At 41.2% G+C, this 23,879-nt stretch overlaps 1 protein-coding gene across 1 annotated transcript in view; it reads left to right on the top strand.

Annotated features, from left to right (window-relative positions):
- LOC118115073 (zeta-sarcoglycan) overlaps positions 1–17,955 on the top strand; it is a 323,672-nt gene extending 305,717 nt beyond the window's left edge. The window contains exon 8 of the mRNA XM_035166010.2: positions 13,810–17,955. Coding sequence (XP_035021901.1) covers positions 13,810–14,016 — 207 coding nt within the window. The 3' untranslated portion in view covers positions 14,017–17,955. The remainder of the gene's footprint in view (positions 1–13,809) is intronic.
- The last annotated feature ends 5,924 nt before the right edge of the window (positions 17,956–23,879 follow it).

Here is a 23,879-nt window from a genome sequence, read left to right as displayed (position 1 = left end):
GCTTCGTATCAGTAAAGTTCCTCGTCCACGCTAACACACACTGAGCATGTGTGCGTCGCTATAGCCAGGAAGCAGATTGTCTACTCTGCAGCTGGTAGCTTACTTACAGAAAATACTATGAACAAGACACAATAATGGTGAAAGGTAGGATTCCAGACCGATGATGAAGTGGAAGTGATGATGAACTGGTATTTAGGTCATGACTGAGCAAATGCAGCTGACTGTGTCTTTATTACCAAATGTCCCTGTTTTTTGTCCGACCATACTACAACATTACAACAGCAGCTTTTCCAAACTTCTCCATTTCAAGCACATAAAAACTTCATGTAAACATAGCGACAGTGATGTATTTTAAAACTACAAATACTAAAAATAGTTGTGCTGATGTAGCCTGAGTCTGCAGATCGAAATTTGTTGTTGTCCCATTCTTTTGGTCTAAAGTGATGGAGGTCGGACGTCCAGTCACCTGCCCAGCAGTGCACATGACATGTTAATGTGTGTCCTCGAGCCAAGCACAAGGGTTGACGATGCCAAAAAGAGACCGAGACTGTTGTTGTAATTCATGTTGTAAAGGCAAAACATAATTGTAGTTAGGCCCTTTGCCTCTTAATTAAACTTCTGCCCCAAACCCTTAGAATGTCTCTCCTCCCGTTTCGCTTTCCCCTGTGTCCTGTATCTCTCCCTTGCTCCCGTACCTTATTCTTTCTTCCCTGACTTGTCTCACTATCTCTACCATCTTCTTTTGTTTTCCTCCCTTTGTTTTTGTTTTACTTTCTTGTCTTACACCTGCCTCTCATCCTCCTCCTCCCTCCTCTGCCTTTCAGCCTCCCAGTCCTTCATCTCTAAGTAACCCAGCCTATCTAATTAACTTTCCACTGCCAGGGTTATACATCACTGCGGCTGTCACTTCATAGGGAAAAGGGAGGGAAGGGGGTATTATAATTTTTACCTCCTTTCTGTCATTTTTCTTTCTCTCCGTTTCGTGTGTTCATTTGTGTCTTTCTGCTCTGTCTTCCTGCTCTGTCTTCCTGCTCTGTGTCCCCCCCTCTGTATTGTAAATAGATGTCTTCCTATTGATGGTGAACAATAGCGTTTAGCCGTGTGTAACAATGATTGTGCTGAGGCCCTTTGGCAGGGCCTGATTCTGTGAAAGGCTTGACAAAATAAATGACTTTTGGTGCTCTGCTGCTCAGCCTCGTCACCTTGTACTTCAGCCCAGAAAAAAAATCTATTTTCACTACGTTACAACTTTATGAGAAGCCTTATCAGCAATACATTTGCTTAGGAAGGCCCATGTAATTACACTGGGCAATGTGAGGGATTGAGAATTATAGTGATGTGATGAACTTCCCCTAATACTACAGTATTCTAGTGCTTTCATAAGAGGGGTCATTTTTCGTTTGTAGTACTCACCAGACTAACCAACAAATTTATGTTGCATCTTGAACCAAAGTATGGTTAAAGGTTAAAGGTCTAAATCATTTTTTGGTTAGATCTTAGTATTTTGTATCTGTTTACATCACAAATTTCCCTTTATTGAAGAAATTAGATTAATGTGTACTCCACTTCCTTTTTTGAAACAGCCACAGGTTAAGATAAAAAAATCTGTTATACACATATTAAGATTATAACATTTTGATTAGGTAGAAATGATTTTCACAAAATGTATATTTTCACGTTTCTATGAAGAATGTAACAGCAGAGCATATTATTCATTGTTTATTCATTATAATGAATCCCTATCAGCCCGAAGGTGACCCATACCTCTGACTGGCAGAGGAGAGCCAAAGAAAGGTGTGATTCCCCACAGGGTCAACTAAAGTCAATTGCTGGGTTTTGTGTCTGAAACTCTGAATGCTCTTTCCTCCCTCATGTCTATCTGCACAAAGCTCCCTCACACTTACCACACTTACCTTTTACTTTTTTATAACTCTTGCAAGAGTTATTTTTTCAATCAATATCTGTCAACATAGCTTATGTCCCTTGATGCTTCACTTGTAGCCATTCTTATTCATATGCTTATTCATGAGTATACCTAGCTCAATTCTAAAGCACTAAAAGGATGCTGTCACCAGGGAACAGCTTCAACTCACCCTATTCACACATTATGCTAACGCCTGAATCTCGGCCCTGAGAGTACAGACCATTGTCCTGACAATCATTGCCTTCTATCTTTACACATATAGAGTTTCGCCTTTTGAAAAGCTAATTGTTGTCTTCAACATCTGTAAAGACACGGAGACAGGTAGGCAGAGACAGAAACAGACATGAAGAGACAGGAGAAGACATCTGAAAGGCAGAGTTGGAGACTCACATTTGATTTCTGTCGATGTGACACATATTACTCCAAAGCAGCTTTTCTGAAAGATATGAAAATTCTAATAATCAGTGACATTTTCTTTACTTATTTCATTATTTTTGTATCTAAGGTTGAAATCCTTTCACTGCTTGATGTGGCAGGTCAGTAGCTAATTGCATGTTACATAACCTCCTGCAGCTTTCCTCTCTTTAACCTCTGAAACTTCTCCTCTTTCTGGACATGGGCTTTCTAAGGATTTTAAAACCGCATAAGTTTGACCAAAACACATCTAAGAAGGGAAAATATAATATTTTGTACTTTGAATTATTAAGTTGGACATGTTAAAGGTCATAAACAACTGAAAAATTACAAGATTTTCTCAACAGTTAAGTATTATTTTTCTATTTTTTCCTGCAAATCAATAGGACATCAATGATGAAGAAATTAAGTAATGTCTATCGCTAATTGAAGCAACAAAAAAGAGGATCTCCTTATAACCTTTCATAATACATACACTTATTGTGTTTCATCAAGCAACAACACGTAAATACCATGTCACTGCATCTGAGTGTGGCGCGCAACGAAAAACACATCTCACATGGGCTGTGAAGGAAGTGTCTCCTCTGTCTGTGCCAACTTAGTCTGTTTTATTTTCAAAGGCAGCAAAAACCATATATACATCCCTTAAAAGGAGTTTATCCAAATAGCTTGCCATTTCATCCACTCTCATAAAAGCTTCCGCGACCGCTGACACCATCAAATGAACAAAGGGGAGCAGATGAAGGGAGGATGAGGGGAGGATCGGATGAGTGGGAGGCGCAGGAGGATGGCAGAAAATAGATGTTTCTGTCGATTTTGCAGTAGAAAATAAAGGCGTGCAGGACAGCAAGGCTTAAAGCCAAATCAATGTTGTCAGCAGCTGGCACTTAAGAAGGGGCCATTAAAGTTTAAAAAGTTTGGAAAGCAGTGCTGGAATTAGGGCCAAATGGGTGAGAGGTAGGGGAGCCCTGGCTTCCATTAAAATCAAAGCCAACAAGAGTTGACAGATCCTCTCAGGATTCCTGTAGTCCTCCGACTACCTTTTTATCAACTCCCTCTCTCTCGCTCTCTCCCTTATTCAATCGCTCTGTCTTTTTTTGCTTGTCCATCCATTTTCTCGCCCCTTCGATTTTGAACGCTCTTGAACCGCCTCTGTTCTTGTCTCTTTGTTGATTCATTTTTACTGAAACTTTTAATTAATCCATCCTTTTCTCTACTCGTCTCATCGTACCACGTCTGCAGGTCTTTCTGGCAACTTCTATGCAGCACTCATCCTCTTTATTTACAGGAGAGAAGTTGTTTTGCCTCTCACGCTATTTATTTTAACAGCCAACGTCTTGTCTGATTTGATTTCCTTGCAAGCTGAAATGTGGAACCTGCATTTGCTGAGTGTCTGTCATGTTTCAATCTGTGCCAGTTGTCAGCCGTATAACCTCAGAAAAATTGGTTTTAAAGATTTTACAAGTCAGCGACATGAGTTTTGTTTCAACCGATGGCTCAGAGTGTCTGTTGGATTATAGCTTTAATATTAAACCAAATCCTTGTCATAGGGTTAGAAATCTAATATTCTCCTCCTTAATACATTTATAGTGTCAGAGGGCTACATTTGCATTGAAGTGGAAAAGGTCCAGTGCGGTGGGATATGCTGGAGTACCAATTAGTCTGCAAAATGATTACATTTTGATGTTATTTGCTGTTTGTTTAGAGGCAGACAGCCCAGTATAATACTCCCAAGGGAGTGATACTGCAACCCGCTCGGCAAATACTGTCTAAATGCCCTGGAGTAGTTCACGTAAGTTGCAACTGTAGTGGTTTGTGGTTATATTGAGAAGCTCCTTCATGTGAATGTAAATCACAGGAGACCATTAAATGAAGTTTTGGTAGTAATCCACTGCTGACAGCGCAACGCCCAGTCCAAACCATTTCTTTGGAGAGCGTTATTTATTTTTATAGTATGTCGTCTTCTCTGTAAATGCAACACTTGCAGGTTTTCTGGTGACTTGCCCCTGTGGGTGTTTGGTAGAAGCCACTTCACTTCAATTGAGACTTTATTAAGGACACAGCTCATGGGGGTCCAGTTAACAACGGGGACTATTGCTACACAAAAGCAATTTGCGAGCACTGCTTACATGCAGATTACACGTATTGTCAGCATCATTCCGCACATTATTGTTGCTCACAGAAAAGTTTGCAGGTTCTACAAGGCCTCGGCCTGACCACTTACGAGCTGCAAGTGTGGAGTTTATTGTGTGTGAAAATGAGGAAGACATCTCAAACATCTCTGTTTCGCTTGCACATTGCACAGGAAGTGAAAATGGCTCTAGACATATTCTCTGTGGGACACCATATACATCATGCATGCTCTTATTCCCGGCCCAATTTGCTACTATTCATTTATATATATATATATATCGGTTGTAGGGGCCCAGCTATTCTCTTAACTCAGAAACAAGAGGCAAACACATGTCATCACCATGAAGGAAGAGGGGGGGGTGGTACAGTGGTCTGACAGAGCTAATTAAAAGGAAGTGAATTTAAATATCATGCGATATTTCCGTACTGTTGATGCTAGAAAACAGGTGAGTATCCTTTGTGGGTTATAGAAGCTGTTATGTAGCCAGATAAGAAACAATAGAACATAGAAACTTTGAATAGTAAATCAAATGTGCAAACGTGCTAGATTACTCTATAAAACAACAATGCGTTGCTAACAACTTGTGTCATCATTAGCTTAAAGTCCTTTCAGACATGCAAGAAAACTCTGGATACCCAACATGAAAAATTTCACCTCGAGGAGTTCACAATATGCACCAAAGCTGACTGCAGTGAGGTGAAATTGGGTTAACAGAAACTTTTGACAAAGTTGGGTTACCATGGAGTTTTATTGCTTGTTGACACAATGCTGGGGTTTATTAAAACGCTGTAGCCTGGAGGTGTTATTGGTGTGGTACACTGGGACTAGCTCGCTTTCCTCACCCCTTCTTGTTTTACCTGCGGTTCAGACACAAGGGTGAGTGAATTAGAATACTGGCAGGGGGTAACTCCCTGTCGTACACTATCATGCTGTGGTCGCGTTATGACCATACACATATACACTAACGTGCACATAAAATAAGCACTCGCATACAGTTTGCACCCACTTAAACAGACAAAACCACAAAAGTACATTGACTTCAACTTTTCTCATGTAAGATACACACCCACACATAAACACAGACAAACAACTCAAACACCTAAATATGCACATTCACATTAGAGCGCATATTTGTGAGCACACACAGAGTAAACTCACTCTGTCGCAGCTCTCTCAAGCCGCTCTGTTTACTTTTTCATGATGCTATTCAAAAGATAACACCTCAATGGATGTAGATACTAAAACCCTGGGAGAACGGGATCTTTTTCAGAAGGTGTGATTAACATCAGAAAAATCATTAACTTAGACTTCACGCTGCCTGAGGCGATCATCATTAACGTTGTTTTAGTGTGTGTGTGTGTGTGTGTGTGTGTCAGACAGACTGTGTGAGTTCTGGCTGCTCGTCTCTCTATTTTATCCCAGTTTCTGTCACAGTGTTCATGTTCTCGATATTCTGAGGCTGCTTCAATCCCTGTGTGTTTTCATGTGTGTTTAAGTGCATTACTGTGTCTTTTCCCAGCTCCCTGTGTCTGTGTGAACACATTTGTCTGTGTATGTATGTGTGTGTGTGTGTACGGGTAGTACAGTTGAACAGACTAATATTGCTTTATGTTTCAGCTACATCTGGGCTACTATGCTCTCTGTCTCTCTCCAGCCTCTGTCATTTAGTCCATTGTCAGCTCCCATTCCGGCATCTGTCCATTCAACAAGCCTAATGGTCTGTGTAATACACTGATAGCTTCACAACCCCCCTCCTATTTGTGTTGTTGGAGTGTGTGTGAGTGCAGGGGTGGGGGGCAAGAAAAAGAAAACTGGATGGGAGGCAGTGTGAGCTGAGGCTAGTTCAACATAGAGGTTGGATTGTGTGTCTTTCTGTGCAGAACTCTGTGTAGTTGAGTGTTTGTGTTGGTGAGATTGGACTTCTATTGTCCTTTCAACCTCTGTCACACTTTCTGAACTCCTCACTTCCTCCATCCTCTCAGTCAAAGACTTTAAAGTTGACTCTGTCTAATCCACTTTGGTTCCAGGTCAAGTTAAACTTCTGCAAGCCTTGAGTCTGTGCAATATTTGATTGGCCTTGACAGCCCCAAAGAAAGAGTCTGATAAAATGAGGCACAAAGGCTGCATTCAGGCAGTCATAACAAACTCCACTGTTGAGGTCTTCAAGGATCCAGCCAAACTGTAGGACGGCATACGGCTGCGATCCACATTTTATAAGGGGTAAACAGATCCAGGTCCAATTCTGTTAAACAGTATATGTAAAACTCGAGTTGATCCGAGAAGACCCAACTGTGATCAGACAGCGCTGATATTGACTTGAAGTGCTGTGTGTGTGTGTGTGTGTGTGTGTGTGTGTGTGTGTGTGTGTGTGTGTGTGTGTGTGTGTTGTGTGTCGTGTTCAAGTTCCCCTACTGAAGTATACGAGATAAGAGGTCAGAATCGATAAAGAGAGCACGAAATTGTAACAAATGATAACATTAGCAGCAATGGCAATGGCCGATCATTATTGTAGTTCAAAAGGGCAAAGTTATCTTTATAATGCAAGATGCAACAAATCAGTCAACAGAAAGAAATAACAGAAAAACCTGGGTTTATTTTACTAACTTTCTTAGCAAGAAGGATGGAGTTTTTGAAGGAGCCTTATTGCCTCCATGGAGCTGCTGCAACCTGACAAAATAAATTGTTCTAAAGAGCAGATTAACAAAATGGCACAAATAAAATAAAAAATATTATATTTTAAAGTCATAAAGTAACAGACATAACAAACACTGCACATCTACTCAAATTTGAACCTGGGATTCTGAAGACTGATTACAGGAAGGAATTACTGCAGACCATGCAAAGCTGAGGATTTGTGTGAACTTGTTGTTTTTGCTCCGACCAGCACCACCATCTGACATCAGACACCTCACCGAAGAGAAGCAGTCTCAGCCATTACATTCGAGAAGTTATGTTCAATAAGTCAGTATGGCCCTTGAAGGATGTTATAAAACATGTATGGTTCTTCATAGGAAAACCTCTGGTCTATTCTAAACGACCGTCCCAGCACAATCCAGTGTAGTGTAAATTTTGTCATTTTTTTAATGTTGTCAAAGGTCTGTGTTAGTGTTAAAGGGTAAATCTCATCATTTCAGTTTTATGTTAGTCAAAGGTTTGATCCAGTTTTGGTCACTGAGATCTGCTGACTTACTCGTCTGAACATGGTCTGGTCTCATTCTTGTCAATGAAAATATAGATTTTTAGTCAAGTTTCTACTTTATGAACAATAATTTAGTCTTTTGTTTTTTACATGTTATTGCAGTCAGTTAGTGTTTAATGACGTTAATAACAACTCATTATCTTCTTGTCATAGAAAAATAGTTGTGTTTTGTAGGCATAGTTTCCCTTAAAGGGGACATAGCATGCAAATTCCACTTTGTTAGTGCTTCTACAGGTTAATGTGGGTATCTGGCATGTCTACCAACCCAAAAACTCTGGGAAAAAAACACTCGCGCGTTTTGTTATGGTTCCTCTAAGTCAGAAACGTCATGCTTGAGCGACTCGATTGCGCTTCCTGGGTTTTGTGTCGTAACAAGGAACTGGAAGTCTCCCTACATGGTCTTGGCCCACCCCCCCCGTCACGCCGTGTTTACACCGGAGGCTGCGAGGCAGCGCAGCGCCGTTCCCAAGCACGCAGCCGCCTGGCTGTTCACACGGGACGAGCATTTCTCCACTGGTCAGCCCGCGATTCACTCACATGTGGCATTTGTCTGGATCGTTGGGACTGGGAGGCTGCAGCAGTTGCTCGGGCGCGACCGCTCGCTCTCCCATGCGTGAGCTGGAATTTGTGTCAGCGCCACACAGCCAACAGTGTGGAAGACTTCCGCAGTGTTCAGCTCTACTGTAACACTGCGGAAGTCTTCCACACTGCTGGCTGTGTGGAAGACTTCCGCAGTGTTCAGCACTACTGTACGCCGGGTTTACACCGGACGCGGAAGCGCCGCTGAGGCAGCGCAGCGCCGTTCTCAAGCGCGCAGCCGCCTGGCTGTTCACAGAGGAGGTGCATTTCTCCGCTGGTCAGCCCCCTAGACTGTATATATAAGGTCAGCCCGCGATTCTGCTTTCTCCGCTTGTTTGTTTGTACCCGTTGAATGTCGGGGTTCGGGGGTAAATGATGGTCTTCATAGCCCCCCCCACCCCACCTCTCTTTCTCTCTCTGTCTGTCTGCTTGTGTGCTTGTAGTGGATGGGCAGAGGGGGACATTTAATTATGTGATTGGGAAAATTAAAACTCCAGGACAATAGAAGGGGAATACAAAGTATGGGATGCATATTTGATAATTTATATCATATAAAATATGTAATTTATATCGTTTAAAATCATGGGGGGGAGGGGGGAGCTGGCTCATTCGCATTTAAAGGAACAGGCACTCAAAACAGGTCACTCGGTGGAGGGCTGTTTTATACAGGGTAAAAAGGGTGCTGTTTTAAATGATCCTTGTGGTATTTTGACCAAAGTATGTTACAGACATTTCATTAAGACCCCAAGGAACCATATCAACTTGTGGTAAAATGGGCATGCTATGTCCCCTTTAATGAAATTCATACCTACTCCCACACTTTAACCCTCCATTCTTCTCTGCCGTCTTTCTCCCTCCACCTCCCTCTGCCTTTCATTCCAGGAAAAGCTCATCCTTTCATTGCCACCTTCCCGTCCTCTCCCACAGCTCACTCGCCTCCCACCCTCTTTTGCCCATTCCTCAGTTGTGCCAAAGGAAATCATCCATGAAAATGTTTTGACCCTCTATAATTGCTGCTTCCCGCATGTTTCCCATCTCCTTGACGCCAGAGCCACGTTCCTGCTCAACTGATGGCGGAGAGATGGGCTTAGACACACAAACACATTTGTGCTGCATGCACAAACCCAGCCACCCACAAACATGGTCAATTTATGCAAATGCATGAGGGGCATGAATATATAAGACACAAACAGGAACACACATTTTCTTATAATATATAATTTAGTATGTATGCATCCATGTGGACAATAAACTGCGGCTAATGATTTAATAGAAAGAAAATCTTATCTTTGAATACAGTTCTCACCTTACGACAGAGTATTAGAGCCACTTAATGGAAAAAAGTGCTGATAATATAAGAATAAAGTCCTAATTTTACGAGAATAAAGTCGTTGTTTTTGCCAAAATGGCATTGCTAGTGGTCGACTGTAAGGCTATTGTTGGTTGCATCTGTATGATGTTGGGTTTTTCAGGAGCCAATGAGATTTGGGATCCTGAAAGGAGTGGAACTCCGGCAGGTGCGCGTTCTCCTTGCTGTTTATTCCAAAATACAGTTTTTTATTCTTTATACTCGCAATATTGTGACTTTTTTTCATAAAATTACCATTTATGGCCCTAATACTCCGTTGTATCTGCCTATTTCAATATTCAGTGGACTGTTGCTCTAGGTTGGTAGCACCTATGCAACCATAGAACCTTCTTTTGTTTTGCTTATGTTATTGAGAGGTGTATCAGTGTAGGCACACACATGCAAGTACAATGCAGCCAAGTCACTGAATATGTGTAGAAACAAAGCACCGATTTATAAAAGCTCTATGCATGAATGTGTATGAATATATGTGTCTGTGTGTACACAACTTCATATGCTGCTAACAACAGGGTGACTTAATACAGACACGTTCATTTTGGTTGAATCTCAGCGCTAATCCAACCTGAAGCAACAACAAATAACTTCCTCTTTCCTTCCCTCTTTCCATCCATCCATCCATCTGTCCATCCTCCACCTTTCCTCTACCGTCCTTAATGCCCACTACCCAGCAGCCATCTATTTCTATCTCACTCTTTCCATCCGCTGTCCTCTCACCTCTATTTCTATTGATCTCTCCCTCACTCCATCCCTCCTTGTAAATTACAATTTCTACCTACTAATCTGTCTGTTCTGTCCAATCTCATAATTGGCATCCTCTTGTTCCCTTCTGGTTGGTCTCTCCATCCGTCTCTCCTCCTGCTCCATCTTCACACTGTTTTCATCCCTCCATCCCCTGTTCCCCCCGTTTGTGTTTTGAAGCCATGATGTTTCCAATGTTATGGAAGAGAAACCAGTAATTTCATTGGCATTTCCACATTCATGTACACATCTCCTCATTCTCACATCCCATTGCCATGCCCAAGTTCATTTTAGGATTTTGTTGCCATGGCAAGCAGGGTGCTGGAATTAGATTTGGGTTATGTTGCCAACCGTGACTGAGTCCTTTCCTCTGTAAGGCTATAACTGAGCCCTGGCAGCTTTTATTGGGGAGCCAAAGGGAAGATGACAGGTGTGCACCAGGGACCTGTTAAAGGGATACCTTGACATTTAGAAATTGTAGTGTGATATTTTCCTTTTCCCAGTACACAGGGAGCGAAGTGCACATTTTTTCTCCATAGGCCCTGAAATGTCCCATTTTCATTGTTACTATAGCATCATTAAAACCGATGGACATGGGAGGCTAATGAGTTGGCTGAACACAGTAACTTCAAAAAGGCTCTCTGTGTTGCCTTTTTGTGGGCTCCTCCGCTCCCTTCACCTGTTACCAGTGGCTGCCCGCATCCGCTACAGACACTAGTACTTGCGTACCGAGCTGCGAACAGATCGGGCCCAGTCTACATCCAGGACATGGTTAAACGTCCCAGCCCGTCCACTCCGCTCTGCATCTGCCAATCGGCTTGTTGCTCTCTCACTGCGAGCTAAACACTTAACATAATCACGACTCTTTGTTGTTATAAGTTATTTCCCATCTATCAGGCAATGTATGTATCGACTGAATGTCACACCATCAAAGTATTCCAAGCACCAAAGACCTTCGTAAGTAATAGTACAGGAGACCTTGTATAAAGGTACAGTATGTTACTGAGTGAAGGCCTCAGAGTTATTAGGGATGGCACCAGCTTTAGGGCTAGACCTGCTCTGATTACCTTCCTATCTATCTCAAGGTTAATGGCTTATAGATGTACAGCTTTTATCTACACAGATATTTAAAAGCAACCTGAGTCTCACTTTTGCGCTGTTCCATAATGCTGTGTGTGTGTGTGTATGTGTGTGTGTGTGTTGTTTATATAGATTGAGAAGTGCCCCGTCAGCCAATATGAAATCATTAGTTACACTAATTGGTTCCTCACTGTTGGGGTATCTCAATCCCTCATAGCTCTCTTCTCCTTTTTTTTTCTTCGATGCATCTCATCTCCCTCTCTTCATGTCCTCCTATATTCTTCCAACCACTTGTGATTTTACATTTTCTCTCTGTCATCCTTCTTTCATCCATCTTCCACCCTCTCTCTTTCTCTCTCTCTCTCTCTCTCTCTCTCTCTCTCTCTCTCTCTCCCTCTCTCATTTTTCTTCCCATTTTCCTCTGTATTGTTGCACTCAGCTATTTTCGACACACATTTTCACCTCTTCTCTCTTCATTTCTAAAAAATAGTAGGTGAATAGTGGAGAGTCAACCCTCTGCTGAGATTACCGTCCTGCCCTGGGGTGTCTGAGTATATGTGAGACAGAGAAAAGCAAGAGAGCAGAGTTCCGTTAAACTTTGAAGAGTAAATAAATGCAGGTGACGTAGTAAATAGAAAACAACATTTTGTAATGATTCCCATTTGAAATGTAGCATGTATCCATCTGAGGACGAGAGAAGTAGGCTGAAGGAATGCAAGAAGAAGTGAGGACTCGGAGGGATGGAGGCCTTCCCTCTTCTCTTTCATTTAGTTCTCCGTCCTGCTCTAGAAAAGTTTCTCATTCTCGTTGACAGTTGTTTCAATTTCAAAAAAATACGTTGCTGTAATTTAAGTTAGCTCTCTTTGCTCTGTGGAGAGGATGTACTGCATCAGACTCTGTTTCTGTCGGATTTGTCCTAATGGAAGCCATGGGATCACACTGACCACCCGCCCCCCTGACTTCCTGTGTATCTAACCAGTTACTGCATTAAAGGCCCTAAGTTAAACCAACAATTACACTCATTAAACAGTTTGTAGATTTGCCTGCAGATTCTCATTCTGTCTACAAAAGGTTTCATTATAATATCCCAAACATCAAGGTATCATCTTGAAATGTCTTGTTTTGTCGGTCCAACAGTCCAAAGATTCTGAGATTTAATCTACTCTCAGGTATAATGGATATACATATGTAGTGTACAACACTGCAGACCTGAATCAACCCCAGAAAAAGGCCTTCAAACAACCAAATGCATGGGATTTAATCCAATAAGGATACAAAGTCAGAACACCTAGGACCCCAGTAAATAAAATTAAAATTAAGTTGGTGATATGGCCATACATCCTCAAATGTGTCCTTATTCTCATAAAGTCAGGGTGAGTTTACGTAGTTCTTTGTGCTTTCTTTTGGGAATAAAGTTTTGTCTCTGTATATTGCATCCATACAAAAATCCAGCCTGCAACTCAAACTGACTGAAAAGTAGCTTGCAGGTCCACTTGCATTGTAAATCATTTAAAAAAACCTGTTTGCAATCTTTATCGAATGTTTTGTGTAAACTACAGTCGTGCATTAAAGTCAAACACTGCACAAATGACCATTGATATAACTTTACTTGTTTTGCGCAGATAAACGAAAGAAGTGGATTAAATCAAATGTTTTTTTCTTGATACCTGATGTTTTATCTTAATTTAAGCTGCATGTTTTTTTTCTTTAAGATTATGTCTTGTCTTGTAAATTCTAAGATAAAGCCACTTGTTTATTGAAAATTGACCAAAAGAATCAAATAGCATTTTATAGTTTGTTGATATTTACTTGATTGATGAAAAACACAAATATGATATGGTTCTAAATCAGCTGCTGTAAATGTTGACTTTGTTTGCAGTGTGTTTCTTTTTCTTTGTGTCTTCCTTTCCCTCTTTGTCTTCCCCACACTCCTACTGATTCTCTTGCTTTTCTCGTCACCTGTCTTGCCCTCTGCCTGATTCACTCCAACTCTGCCTCTTCATCAAAAGATTCCCATTCTAAATAGACATTACCACTCTGTCTGTGTATATCTTTCTTGATGATAATCCCAGTCGACCACAGAATATAGTCACATCCCCTGCAGCAGTTGCTCTCTCTTTCTCAGTACTGCACAACCCCAGTTTCTTTTCTTCTTTTATAACTTTCTTGCTGTCTTTATTTCTATGTATTATCTTTGGCAAGACACATATCCATGTGAGCTCAGTTCCCTACAGCCATAATATCAACTCCTATGTATCTATTTCATGTTTTATTTATAATTGTATTGTTTTGTTGTGTTGCTTTTGTTCTTTATCATTGTTCTTCCTTATGCTTTCATTTTTTTCTAAATCATCTTTGTTTCATGTTTGCAGATCTTTCTAGATGCCAACACCATCAGACTGGGCAACATCCCCCTTGGCAGTGCTGTGGACCCCCTGGAGGGGGCGCCTGCAGGTACCACCTACACTAAACAGACTGTCTACGAGCTGTGCGCCTGCGCCAATGGAAAGCTCTACCTGTCCCCAGCTGAGAAAGGCTCTACCTGCCAAACCACTAGTAACTTTTGTCTCTGGAGCTGAAAGTACGGAGCTGAAAGACACCGAGGACATATGGACTATTAAAAGTTTGAAGCTAATGCTAGCCAACAGACTGAATCATCATGAATTATGGCCTGGTGGGATACTAATGCCACCTAACAGGCCGAATCAACATGGATTGTAGCATGGTGAGGAGTTCATGTCCGTTAACCAACCAAATAATGTGGCTTACGGCTTGGGCGGGAAGCTACTGCCTGCTAACAGACCAAATCAACATGGACTGTAGCTTGCTGTGATGCTAATGCCAGCCAAAGGACTGAATCAACATGGACAAGAGCGGTGAGATGCCACCTCACCGACAAAATTAATATGGATTGGTCAGTAGCTATTGCTAGTCAAGATGATGGATAACTCGGCAGGAGGAAAAGCCAGCGAGATTAGCTCATGGGTTTGATGCGAAGACCACTCATGGTCATGGATGGACAGTCCCTCCAGGGCCCTCAGTGGCTGTTTCTGCCATTGTTGATTTTCTGAAAGTCACAAGGATTACATTTGGGGGTTGCTTGAGAACAGCAAACTCTTACAAACGAAGTAGGTTCTGTGTTCACTGTTTGACCAAAATGTTCGGGAAAACATACTCCTGCTTTTGTTAGGATATGGTGATGGACTACAAACTTGCCAGCACGGACTGAACAAGGACTCTGGGTTAGTAGTTCTGGTTACCAGTTGGCTAACAGACATCAGTGAGTACTTTGGTTTAGCTCTACAGGTAACTTACAATTAAATCAGACGATGGTTCAGTCTTGTGGGAAGCTATGGCTAGCTAACGGACCAATCTATACCAGAAAGGCCTTCCCCCTCCTTCCCTTCTAGTCTTAAACCCAAATGTTGAAGTTTAACCTTTCCACATTAATCTGCACCGAGTAGTGACTATGTTCTCCAAACCTAATTTCCATTGGACAATTAATGCAAATAATTGTGCTTCAGCCTTGCATTCACCAGCTTTCTCCCCATAAATTTCCTGATTTTCACAATTTTTATTTATTTTAGATTTAATATTTTACTTGTTACTTATCTTCTTTCTTCCCTTCAGTGTCTCTGTAATATTTGATCCTTAAATATTTTGCTGCTGTTCGCTGTTTATTTTCTCTGTGCTCTGTCTAATTTTCTTTTATTGTTTTTATGCACCTACTTACACTGGGCTGACAGAGAAAATGTTGTTCTGCCTCTATTATCTTTCCTCCACCAGCCTGGTTAAGACAAATGAAATACATACTGTCGGATTCCTTCCACTGGTCTAGTTAAAACATGTATTCACAAATAATGACAGCTGTATCAGATGCCGTTTTTTCCCTCCCACATTGTCTGTTCCCAAAAATGTTGAGTTCCCCAGTATAGAAGCAACGAGAATAATAAAGAGAAGAGGAAAGTTAGTTCAGTCTTTAAATTAAGCCTCAGGTGGGTGCTAAGGCTGACAGCCCATGTTATGGGGTGGAACCCAACATGTAGATAGGCAGAGTCAGTCAGCTGATGGCCATGACTATTTTGGTATTGTTATGGAGTATTTTACATCTCCATCCTAAGTTCCTTATCCGTCACACTTTCCCACTCCTTTTGCATGACTTTTCTGCTCTTCTTGCTCTTTCCTCTTAGTCATGTATTTTCTGTCATTGAGATATGTTTCTGCTCTTTGCTTTCACCTTAATTACCCCATGTCACTTCATTTTCTGTTTTGTTAAATGTCTTACTTTTGTCATATGTTTACTCTCTTATACATACCATGACATATCTTGATGTTGTTTCCATCTCCATTAGCCATCACAAACTCTAATATCAGGAAGATTGCCCCTCCAGTCTTACCCAATGCCCCCTTTCAAAGGTTAAGCAACGTAAGACAAGAAAAGTCAAGGAGGTTCAAGGAGGTTTTTGTGTATATATCCATTCATCTCTTTTCTACTGCTTATGTTGGGTTGAGTCACATGACAGCAAGTTAAGAAAGTTAGTCCAGACATCTCTTATCCTAGCAATGTTTCCTGCTCTTCCTGGGTGATCCATTGTGTCCCCACACCAAATGAGATATATAGTCTCCTCAGCCTATTCTGGGTCTGAGTTCCTTACCCTTTGGTTCAACCCAAGCTATATTAAGGGGGAAACTAATTTGATCCACTCATATTGGTGATCTGATTTGGGCACAACCAAAAACCGTCACCATGGTGGTTGTCCATGAACTTCACAAACAGGATCAGTGACAAGGGGCAACCCTGGCAGAAGCTAGCACTATTATGAAATGTGCTTGACTTCATTCCAACAATAGAGACAAAGCTCTCATTGTATTTATTTTAGAATCAGATGAGTGACATAGTGCCCCTCACAGGACCCCCCCCCGGGACACGGTTGTTAAGTCTTATCAAAAGTACACTTGGTGGGCAACCTCACATGACCCCTCCAGTAATCTTACAAGGGTGAAGAGTTGGTCCACTGTCCCATTGTTGGATTTTGCAATACTCCTCAATATGAGGTTCAACAATCCAGAGCAATGTGTTACCACAATAATCTAATCTGTGTGATAATGAAAAGACACGTCAGACAAGACACTCCAGCTATGAGCATAATTTAACATCAAAACTCATCCAAACCTGAAGCCCCAATGAGCCTCTTGATTTTCTCAGAGATCCCTACCAGATTTATGAGTACGGCTTCCCTCAATCCTCCAAACTTTGCCTCCTTCGCACAGCCCTCTCCTGGCCTAACTGAACTTCCCACACTCCGGTTTTCGCAACCTTTGAGCTGGAGGCCTCCAAACCATTCAGCAGCCACCTGCTGCTTCAGTAGATTCTCAGACCCATCATTTCCAATAGGCTTCCTTCTGTCCTTCCTTCGTTCCTTCCATAACTACCATGACAGCCCCCTACAACCTTCTGTTTGCCACTCTCTGCTGCCATTTCCACAATGGAGGCTTTGAACTCAGATTGCATGCCCCAGCCTCTTCTTAGATGCATGAAAGGTTCTTCCAGAGGTGGGAGTTGAGGACCTCAGCCAGGTGTTCCCAGGTCTGTCCAACAGCCTCCCCCACCATCCAATCCAGTTCTCCCCCACGTACAAAACAAGACATACAAAAATCGAATAATTCCAGGTTGATCATCAGTCCTAGCCCTATGGTGTCCTGGTATCAGATCAGAACACTCAAATGTACTGTTTGTTATGGCCAATGCATCCTAAGCACGTAAGTCCATCAGTTAGTTTCCACTCAGGTTCCGATAAGACAGACCGTTCCTCTCAATCATCTGTTCATAGTTGCCCACATAAGCGATGAAATCTGCATATGTCAAACTGCTGTTAGGTGCATAAGCACAAGCAACAGTCAGAGCCTTGCTCTCATCGACAGGTAACCCCCTCCTACCCCACACCACCACCACCAGCACCACACGCAGCTCCCTGGATCATTGGGACACACAAACCTCTCCACTATATTAAGGTGGTGGTCTTAAACGGTCTGAATGTTCTCAAGCTGGCTAACCTAGCACCCAACCTCTGCAATGGCTGAAAAAAGCAAATTTGTGTGTCAGAAATCCCCCTGGTAGAAGATATGGATGGATGTGGTTGTATGTGTATGGACTCAGCTGAATTAAGGCCCTGAGGCTTACTTTCATTTCTAAAAAGAAGCGATACACAGGTGCCTTTGCTGCTGTTGGTAAAAGCACATCACAGTCTGAACGTTCACACTCCCAAGTGTCTGGACAAACTATCTATTTATCAATCTACCTATCTATTTAGTTTCCTGTCTTTTCCCTCCCCTGTTCTCCTGGTTTTGTAGAGTTCTCAGTATATCCAGCTGAAAAAAGAACAATTCAATCCTGGTTTAAAGTTTAATTTTCTGATGTGTTCCCTATGGTTTTATTCTTGATAATAAAAAAAGCACAAATTATGCCATGTATATAACAATACCAATAAAATACAAAATAAAATAATATTGTTTTTCAAGAGAATCTCTGGAGTTTTCTGTTCTGTTAAAAAAAACTTGAAATGCCCCTGACAGCTCCACAGTATTCCACATGGTTCTTTTTTTGTCCATTTTAACAGTTTGCTTTACAGGTGAACAGGTAATAATTCACGGAACATACATTCTGATCTGTCTTCTCATAAACATTCTTATGATCTCTGAGCTTTTAAGATGCTACTGATCCTCCTTCTCAAAGTCATCAAACCTGAAACTACAATGGCATCCGACCAAATAGAAGAGCTGGTCTGAGTTACTTTAGTTAAGATAAGTCTCTTAGTGTTGTAATTGTATGTGTAAGTTCCACTTTTACTTATTATTGAAGTCCTGAAGTTCCTCCCCACCTTTTATCACCCCTCTACCATTTGATATCCTTTATCTCCCACAAACAGCAGAATCACATTAGTATTCTGTATTGTATTGTTGGTGTTTAGAAGCTGGATAATCCATATGTTTGAATCACATTGTTTATGTCTCTGATGTCCTCACTCTTCTGTAACATGGATTCCTCTGAACACACACAACTAAACCAAATCCATATCAGAATGCTGCGCAGAGCAAACTAAGGCCTGCACTTTATTTTACTGTCAAATGTGTCCATTGAACCAAAGGCCTGTTGACAGTAATGGAGTAACTCTATAAAAGTGAGGTGTATTTCCCTGTGCTCAACACCTATAGTGCTCCATCTTATTTTTCAGTTGCCCGTTTCTGTTCGCTTTATCAATTCCCAGCAGCCCTTGAAAAGTTTACCGCACTGCCTCTGTGCTTCTACCCTTACAGACAAATTGCTTGGAATCATGTCATTGCATACCTGATATCTTAGGTCGCTTTGTGGATAATGAAGATATAATTGTTCATGAAGACGTGAAAACTCAGGGTCCTAAACCCCTTTGAGCTTTAGCAGCAGGATAGTTTGAGGTGAGAGGGTTACTAGTGAGACATGAGTACCTCTTCCTTACTATACTCTCATTGCCGTCCTGTAGTTATATTAATGTTGGTTTATGTTATTTATTTCCAGACAATGTTGTGATAAACAGTTGTCTTGGATGATCCAGAATAACACGGAGCTCAGCAACCAAAGCTTCTTTAATTTTCATTTCATTGCTCTGGAGGCAGGCAATAGAACTATAGGAAAATAATGATAATTAATTATGATAATCATCATTATAATAATTTAACTTACTCACACTGGCTGTTAGAGGTTTTAACCCTATAATATGGGGAAATGAAATTGAAACATTTCTATGTAGAGAAAATTCATGAATTTATTTTTAACTGAAACTGAAAAAGGTGGCGATTTTAAGGAAAGACGACAACAATTAGTTGAAACCTCCACAAATCTCTTTTCTCTTTTGACTGATATATCGTGGAGGAGTCACCGGCATCATCTGCACATTGACACGTTGTCAGAGGAATCCAGCAACATGATCAAAATGCTGTGTGCTCTGAGCACCTCCCTGAGAATAATCCCAGAGACTGAGACAGCTCGTCAAGTGATGGAGAAGGACATGTCAGAGGAGGAAGATTGTGGAAATCAATTCTGAGCATGAAAGTAAATTGGAAGAAGACGGCACCGACTCAGCGCTACAACAATGAAGAGCATCACAACCAGAGCAATGGGGGAAATATATTATGAAAAATATGACCCGGACTAGTCAGAGTGAATGGCCTTCATCCAAGATAAACAAGAGGGTAAACACAATATTTTGTAACTTAAATGAACAAACAATTCTTGATGATCTGCAGAACGCCACATGACATGTGTAAAGCATGCAACAATGGTTCAAACAGGGTAAATGACATATTTCTGTTTGGAGAAAACCATCAGAAATATTTCCATATGTAGTAGAGCAAAACTTCAACTCACATAGGGCACAGAAATGTCTTTTTGTGGTTCTTTATTCTGAACAGTGAAATTGCCGATCAGTTGAAATACAAAGTAAATATTAAAAGCTGCGGTGTCTGCAGAGTGAAAATAAACTCTCTCCTCAATGTTGTCACCTTCACAGAGCTCTCTAGTTTTCTATAGAGTGAATCATCTCTTTTACGACACGCAGTAGAAAAGCTGCAAATCTCATAGACTTTGCCAGTGAATACTCAAACCAAAGAATGCATCTATTGTAAGGTATTAAGAAAGCAAACGTAGAGGTTAAACAAGAAAGTGCAGACATAAGTGTTGTGCTTCTTCCTGATAAAAAGCAGAGAGAGAACATATTTGCATTTTGAATTCTCACATTCACGGGTCTTTTAGAAAATGTTACGGTTTTCTCACAGACCAAGCTCTTGAAAATCTCCTGCATTCATAAATTGCTGGCTGCTTTATGCTGTTACTGAAAATCATTTGCAACCATAAGAGTGTAGCAATAATGAGAGCTGTAGCTTCATTCTCTTCCGGCTACTCATTCTTAAAACATAATCAAGGATGATGTGACCCATCACATTTCAGGAGATTTCAGATTTGAAGAGAAAAAACAACAAGCAAGTACAATCAGAACTTTAACTTTAGAGAGCATGGAGATGGAGAATAAAGATAAAAAGAAAAATGTGTTTTGCGTTGGTGTTCACAATTAGGTTTGTAGAAATGAACTTTTCTGAGAATATTTTACCTGTGAAAATGCTGGTGTCATTGGTTAAAGGTGGATCTGGTGTGATTATCAGTGGACGACATCTTTAGCCTGCAGAAGACCATCAGGTATCAGCTCTGACCAGTTATAATGAAAACAATAAGAGTGTAAAGATGTTATTGATTATTAATGATAGCAGCCACAATTCATATAAGAATACATTATAATACGTTTTATTATTGTTGTAAAATTTCTATAATAATAATAATTATATTGACATTGCTATTAATATGAATAATAATAGTTGTTATCCTACAGCTCTGGAGTCAGAGACACCTGAAAAGAGAGAGAGAGAGAGAGACTATGGGAGGAAAAAGACACATAGTTAGTGACATGTAGTAAAATAAATAAATGAATGTGGGGGCAGAGAGACAGAGAGAAGAGGAGAAGTGCTCAGTGCATGATGGGAGTTCCCCGAGCTGTCTAGGCCTAAAGGGACATAACTAAGGGATGTTTCAGGACTCACCTGCAGTGATATAACCCAAATAGGGTTAGCCTAAAAATTTGAGGTCTGTTCCTTTGGTGAAGTGTGGCCTGGAAACGAGTCGAATTCCCGACCCGAATTATTGTCCTACTCCGCCCCTGACGGGTAGTAACATTTTTGGGGAGGTGCAGGAGCAGTGAAAAGAGGAAGAAACCACAGGATGAACAGCAGAAAGGCAAACACAATGAAACATGTACAGTGATCTGGAAATAGAGTTTGAATCCAGGTGAGCAAACGAGGGAAATGAGAGAAGGAGAAAGAGGTGTGTAGGTGTAGGAGGAGAAGATCCAGTGATTGTGAAAGGGAAACAGGAGAAAGTCCAGTGAGTATGTGAACGCTACAAAGACCGAAGGAGAGTGGCCGACGTAAACAGGGATCATGACAGTTTGTAATGCTTATCAAATCATGGTGTCAATACTTGTGTTAAATACTGTCTGTGTTTTCTTGGCAGTGGCATTTCTACTATGTAAAGCAATTTTTCTGACCATGTCCACCACCTCTGTGAAAACTGAGGCCTTTAAACTTGTTATAGCTGCGGTATCATCGTAGTAGAGAGCTCCCGTCTTGTCGGCAGGTCGACGAGGTGTCATGAGGCAGCATGAGATCAGTCACCTGAAGAAAGTAGTGAATCTAAGGTAAATCATTTATTTACAGAGTTGTGCGCTCCCCTGGACATTGGGACATTGGCAGCCATTAATACAATTAGAATTATATGATGAGTTGAATTGGAGAAACTGACCAAATAACATAATTCTGAGGTGTGATTTTATATTGATTTATAACTGCTTCAAAATAATGATATATGGTACATTGGTGAAAACCTTGATGTGAGTGACAGCCGACCAATTCATCATGACTCCTACGACAGGTCTGGACCACTCGTGCGTACCTGTTAGCTATAAACTCAAAATACAAGAAAATGTGTGAATGCAGCAACTTCTCAAATCTGTTCGTTGGGTTCTTGCATGAAGACCCACACATTTACACATACTTTACAGTGACAGTTACACAATGACAGTTCAGGAATAGGCACAGGTAGAGAAACACACACACTGATTGGCTCTTGAACACAAATAGTCCACTTGTTGCTGCCTTGTCTTCTTTGACTTCACCCGGTCACTCAGCTTCATCAGAAATGAACTCCACTAATGATAAATAGACGTATTATAACTTTACTTGAATGACGGTGTGACATTAGTTGACTCATGAAGTCGCAGTGTCAAGTGGCAGCATTCACTGAGCCTCCCAGACAAAACTATGACACTATGTACACACACACACACACAGCAGAGGCACCGTCAGTGTGTGATGAGAGTGTGCATGTGAATGACGAGCACTGTCAAAGCCAGGGGAAGATGGAGATAATATTCTCTCATTTCCTCCATGCTATTTGAGACACACGCTAGAGGAGAGCAGAATGCTTCAGTTAATCACTGCACATCAGAGGAGAAAGGAGAAGAGGCTGAAGGATGGTGCAGAGGTGGAGGCCAGATAAGGTCTTCTAGTTCCGTGAATGGCCGACACACGTGTGGCCATTTTATAACCATGCAGAGGCACAATAGCGAGCTGTGTTAATTTGGGAGGACTGAATTATCGGTTTGTGTGGAGAGAGCCCTGCGTCTGCGAGAAAGTACCAAGGTGTTGTTGGAAATGCAAAGAAGAAAGGTGTGACATTATGGCTCCTCACATATTCTGCTACTGTTCCTTTTAAAACACTTCTGTAGTTTTCAAAAGTGTGTGCAACATGTTCTGAGTGTGTGACGACATGCCTCAATACCTCTGCTACAGTTACGCTTAATTTTTTGGTTCCGTTAAGTTTGATCTCTGATGATAGCAAACGTGTAAAAGTGCTGCAATCATAGAAAAAAAAAAGATTATCTGTTGATGAATGCACAAACTGACAACCTTGCAGAATAATGCTGTTTATCCAACTGGATCACTGATTTTATACGTTGTTTAATCATCCAGAGAAAATGGTGGAAATGTGAAATTTTAGTTTTGAGAAATAAAATGTGGTCTTTGTGCCTCCAGAGTGAAGTATAGTGATCCTGAGGGAGTTCAGTGATGTGGATAAGTAATGAAAGTTAAAAATGATCTCTATGATCTAGTGGTGCATCCTCGGGAGGTTACTGTGTGTGTGTGTGTGTGTGTGTGTGTGTGTGTGTGTGTGTGTGTTTGGATGTGCAGTCTGGACACAAACTGTGTGGGATGTCTGTTTGCAGCCACTTCCCGAGAAAATAAAGAAAACAGTGGAGCGTGCTGTGCCTGGAGGAAGTCGGTGGGCAGAGCATGAGTCAGGGAAGTCGTTCTCCCTGTTTCTTCCTTCTGAGTGTCAGTATGTCATCACATCAGCACGGTAACCAAAAATAAAACCCAAGTGCAGTAGGCAGTGTGTTAATAATGTGGTAACGCCCTCTATGAGGTTTTCCAAGTATCTCAGGTCCAATGTCTTAAACCGAAAAGACAAGTGTTGAGTTGTCGAGCAGCACAGAAAAGATGAGGATGTGAGTCAAGTATATTTCAAGTCAAGTCAAAGTTATTTACCTGGAACTGAACAGACAAAAGATCTCATACCTCCTCCCAGACAGACACGCATGCACTAGATTAGATACTGATATAAAGGTTTATAAAATGCTAAAAAGTTTTTTTCAGTAAGTATTACACTAAATTCCATTCAAATCATATATAAATGCTATGTGAAACTACATTACAGGGTCGAATTAATGAAAATGCAGAGATGGCGTGTCTCAACATCTATATCAGTTCTTTCTGCATGTGTGGCACTGCTCTTTCAACATAT

This window comes from Hippoglossus stenolepis, chromosome 2, assembly GCF_022539355.2.
Source record: "Hippoglossus stenolepis isolate QCI-W04-F060 chromosome 2, HSTE1.2, whole genome shotgun sequence".
NCBI classification, from domain to species: domain Eukaryota; kingdom Metazoa; phylum Chordata; class Actinopteri; order Pleuronectiformes; family Pleuronectidae; genus Hippoglossus; species Hippoglossus stenolepis.
Note: the sequence above shows the minus strand (reverse complement) of the source record. Positions and strands in the feature narration are given on the sequence as shown.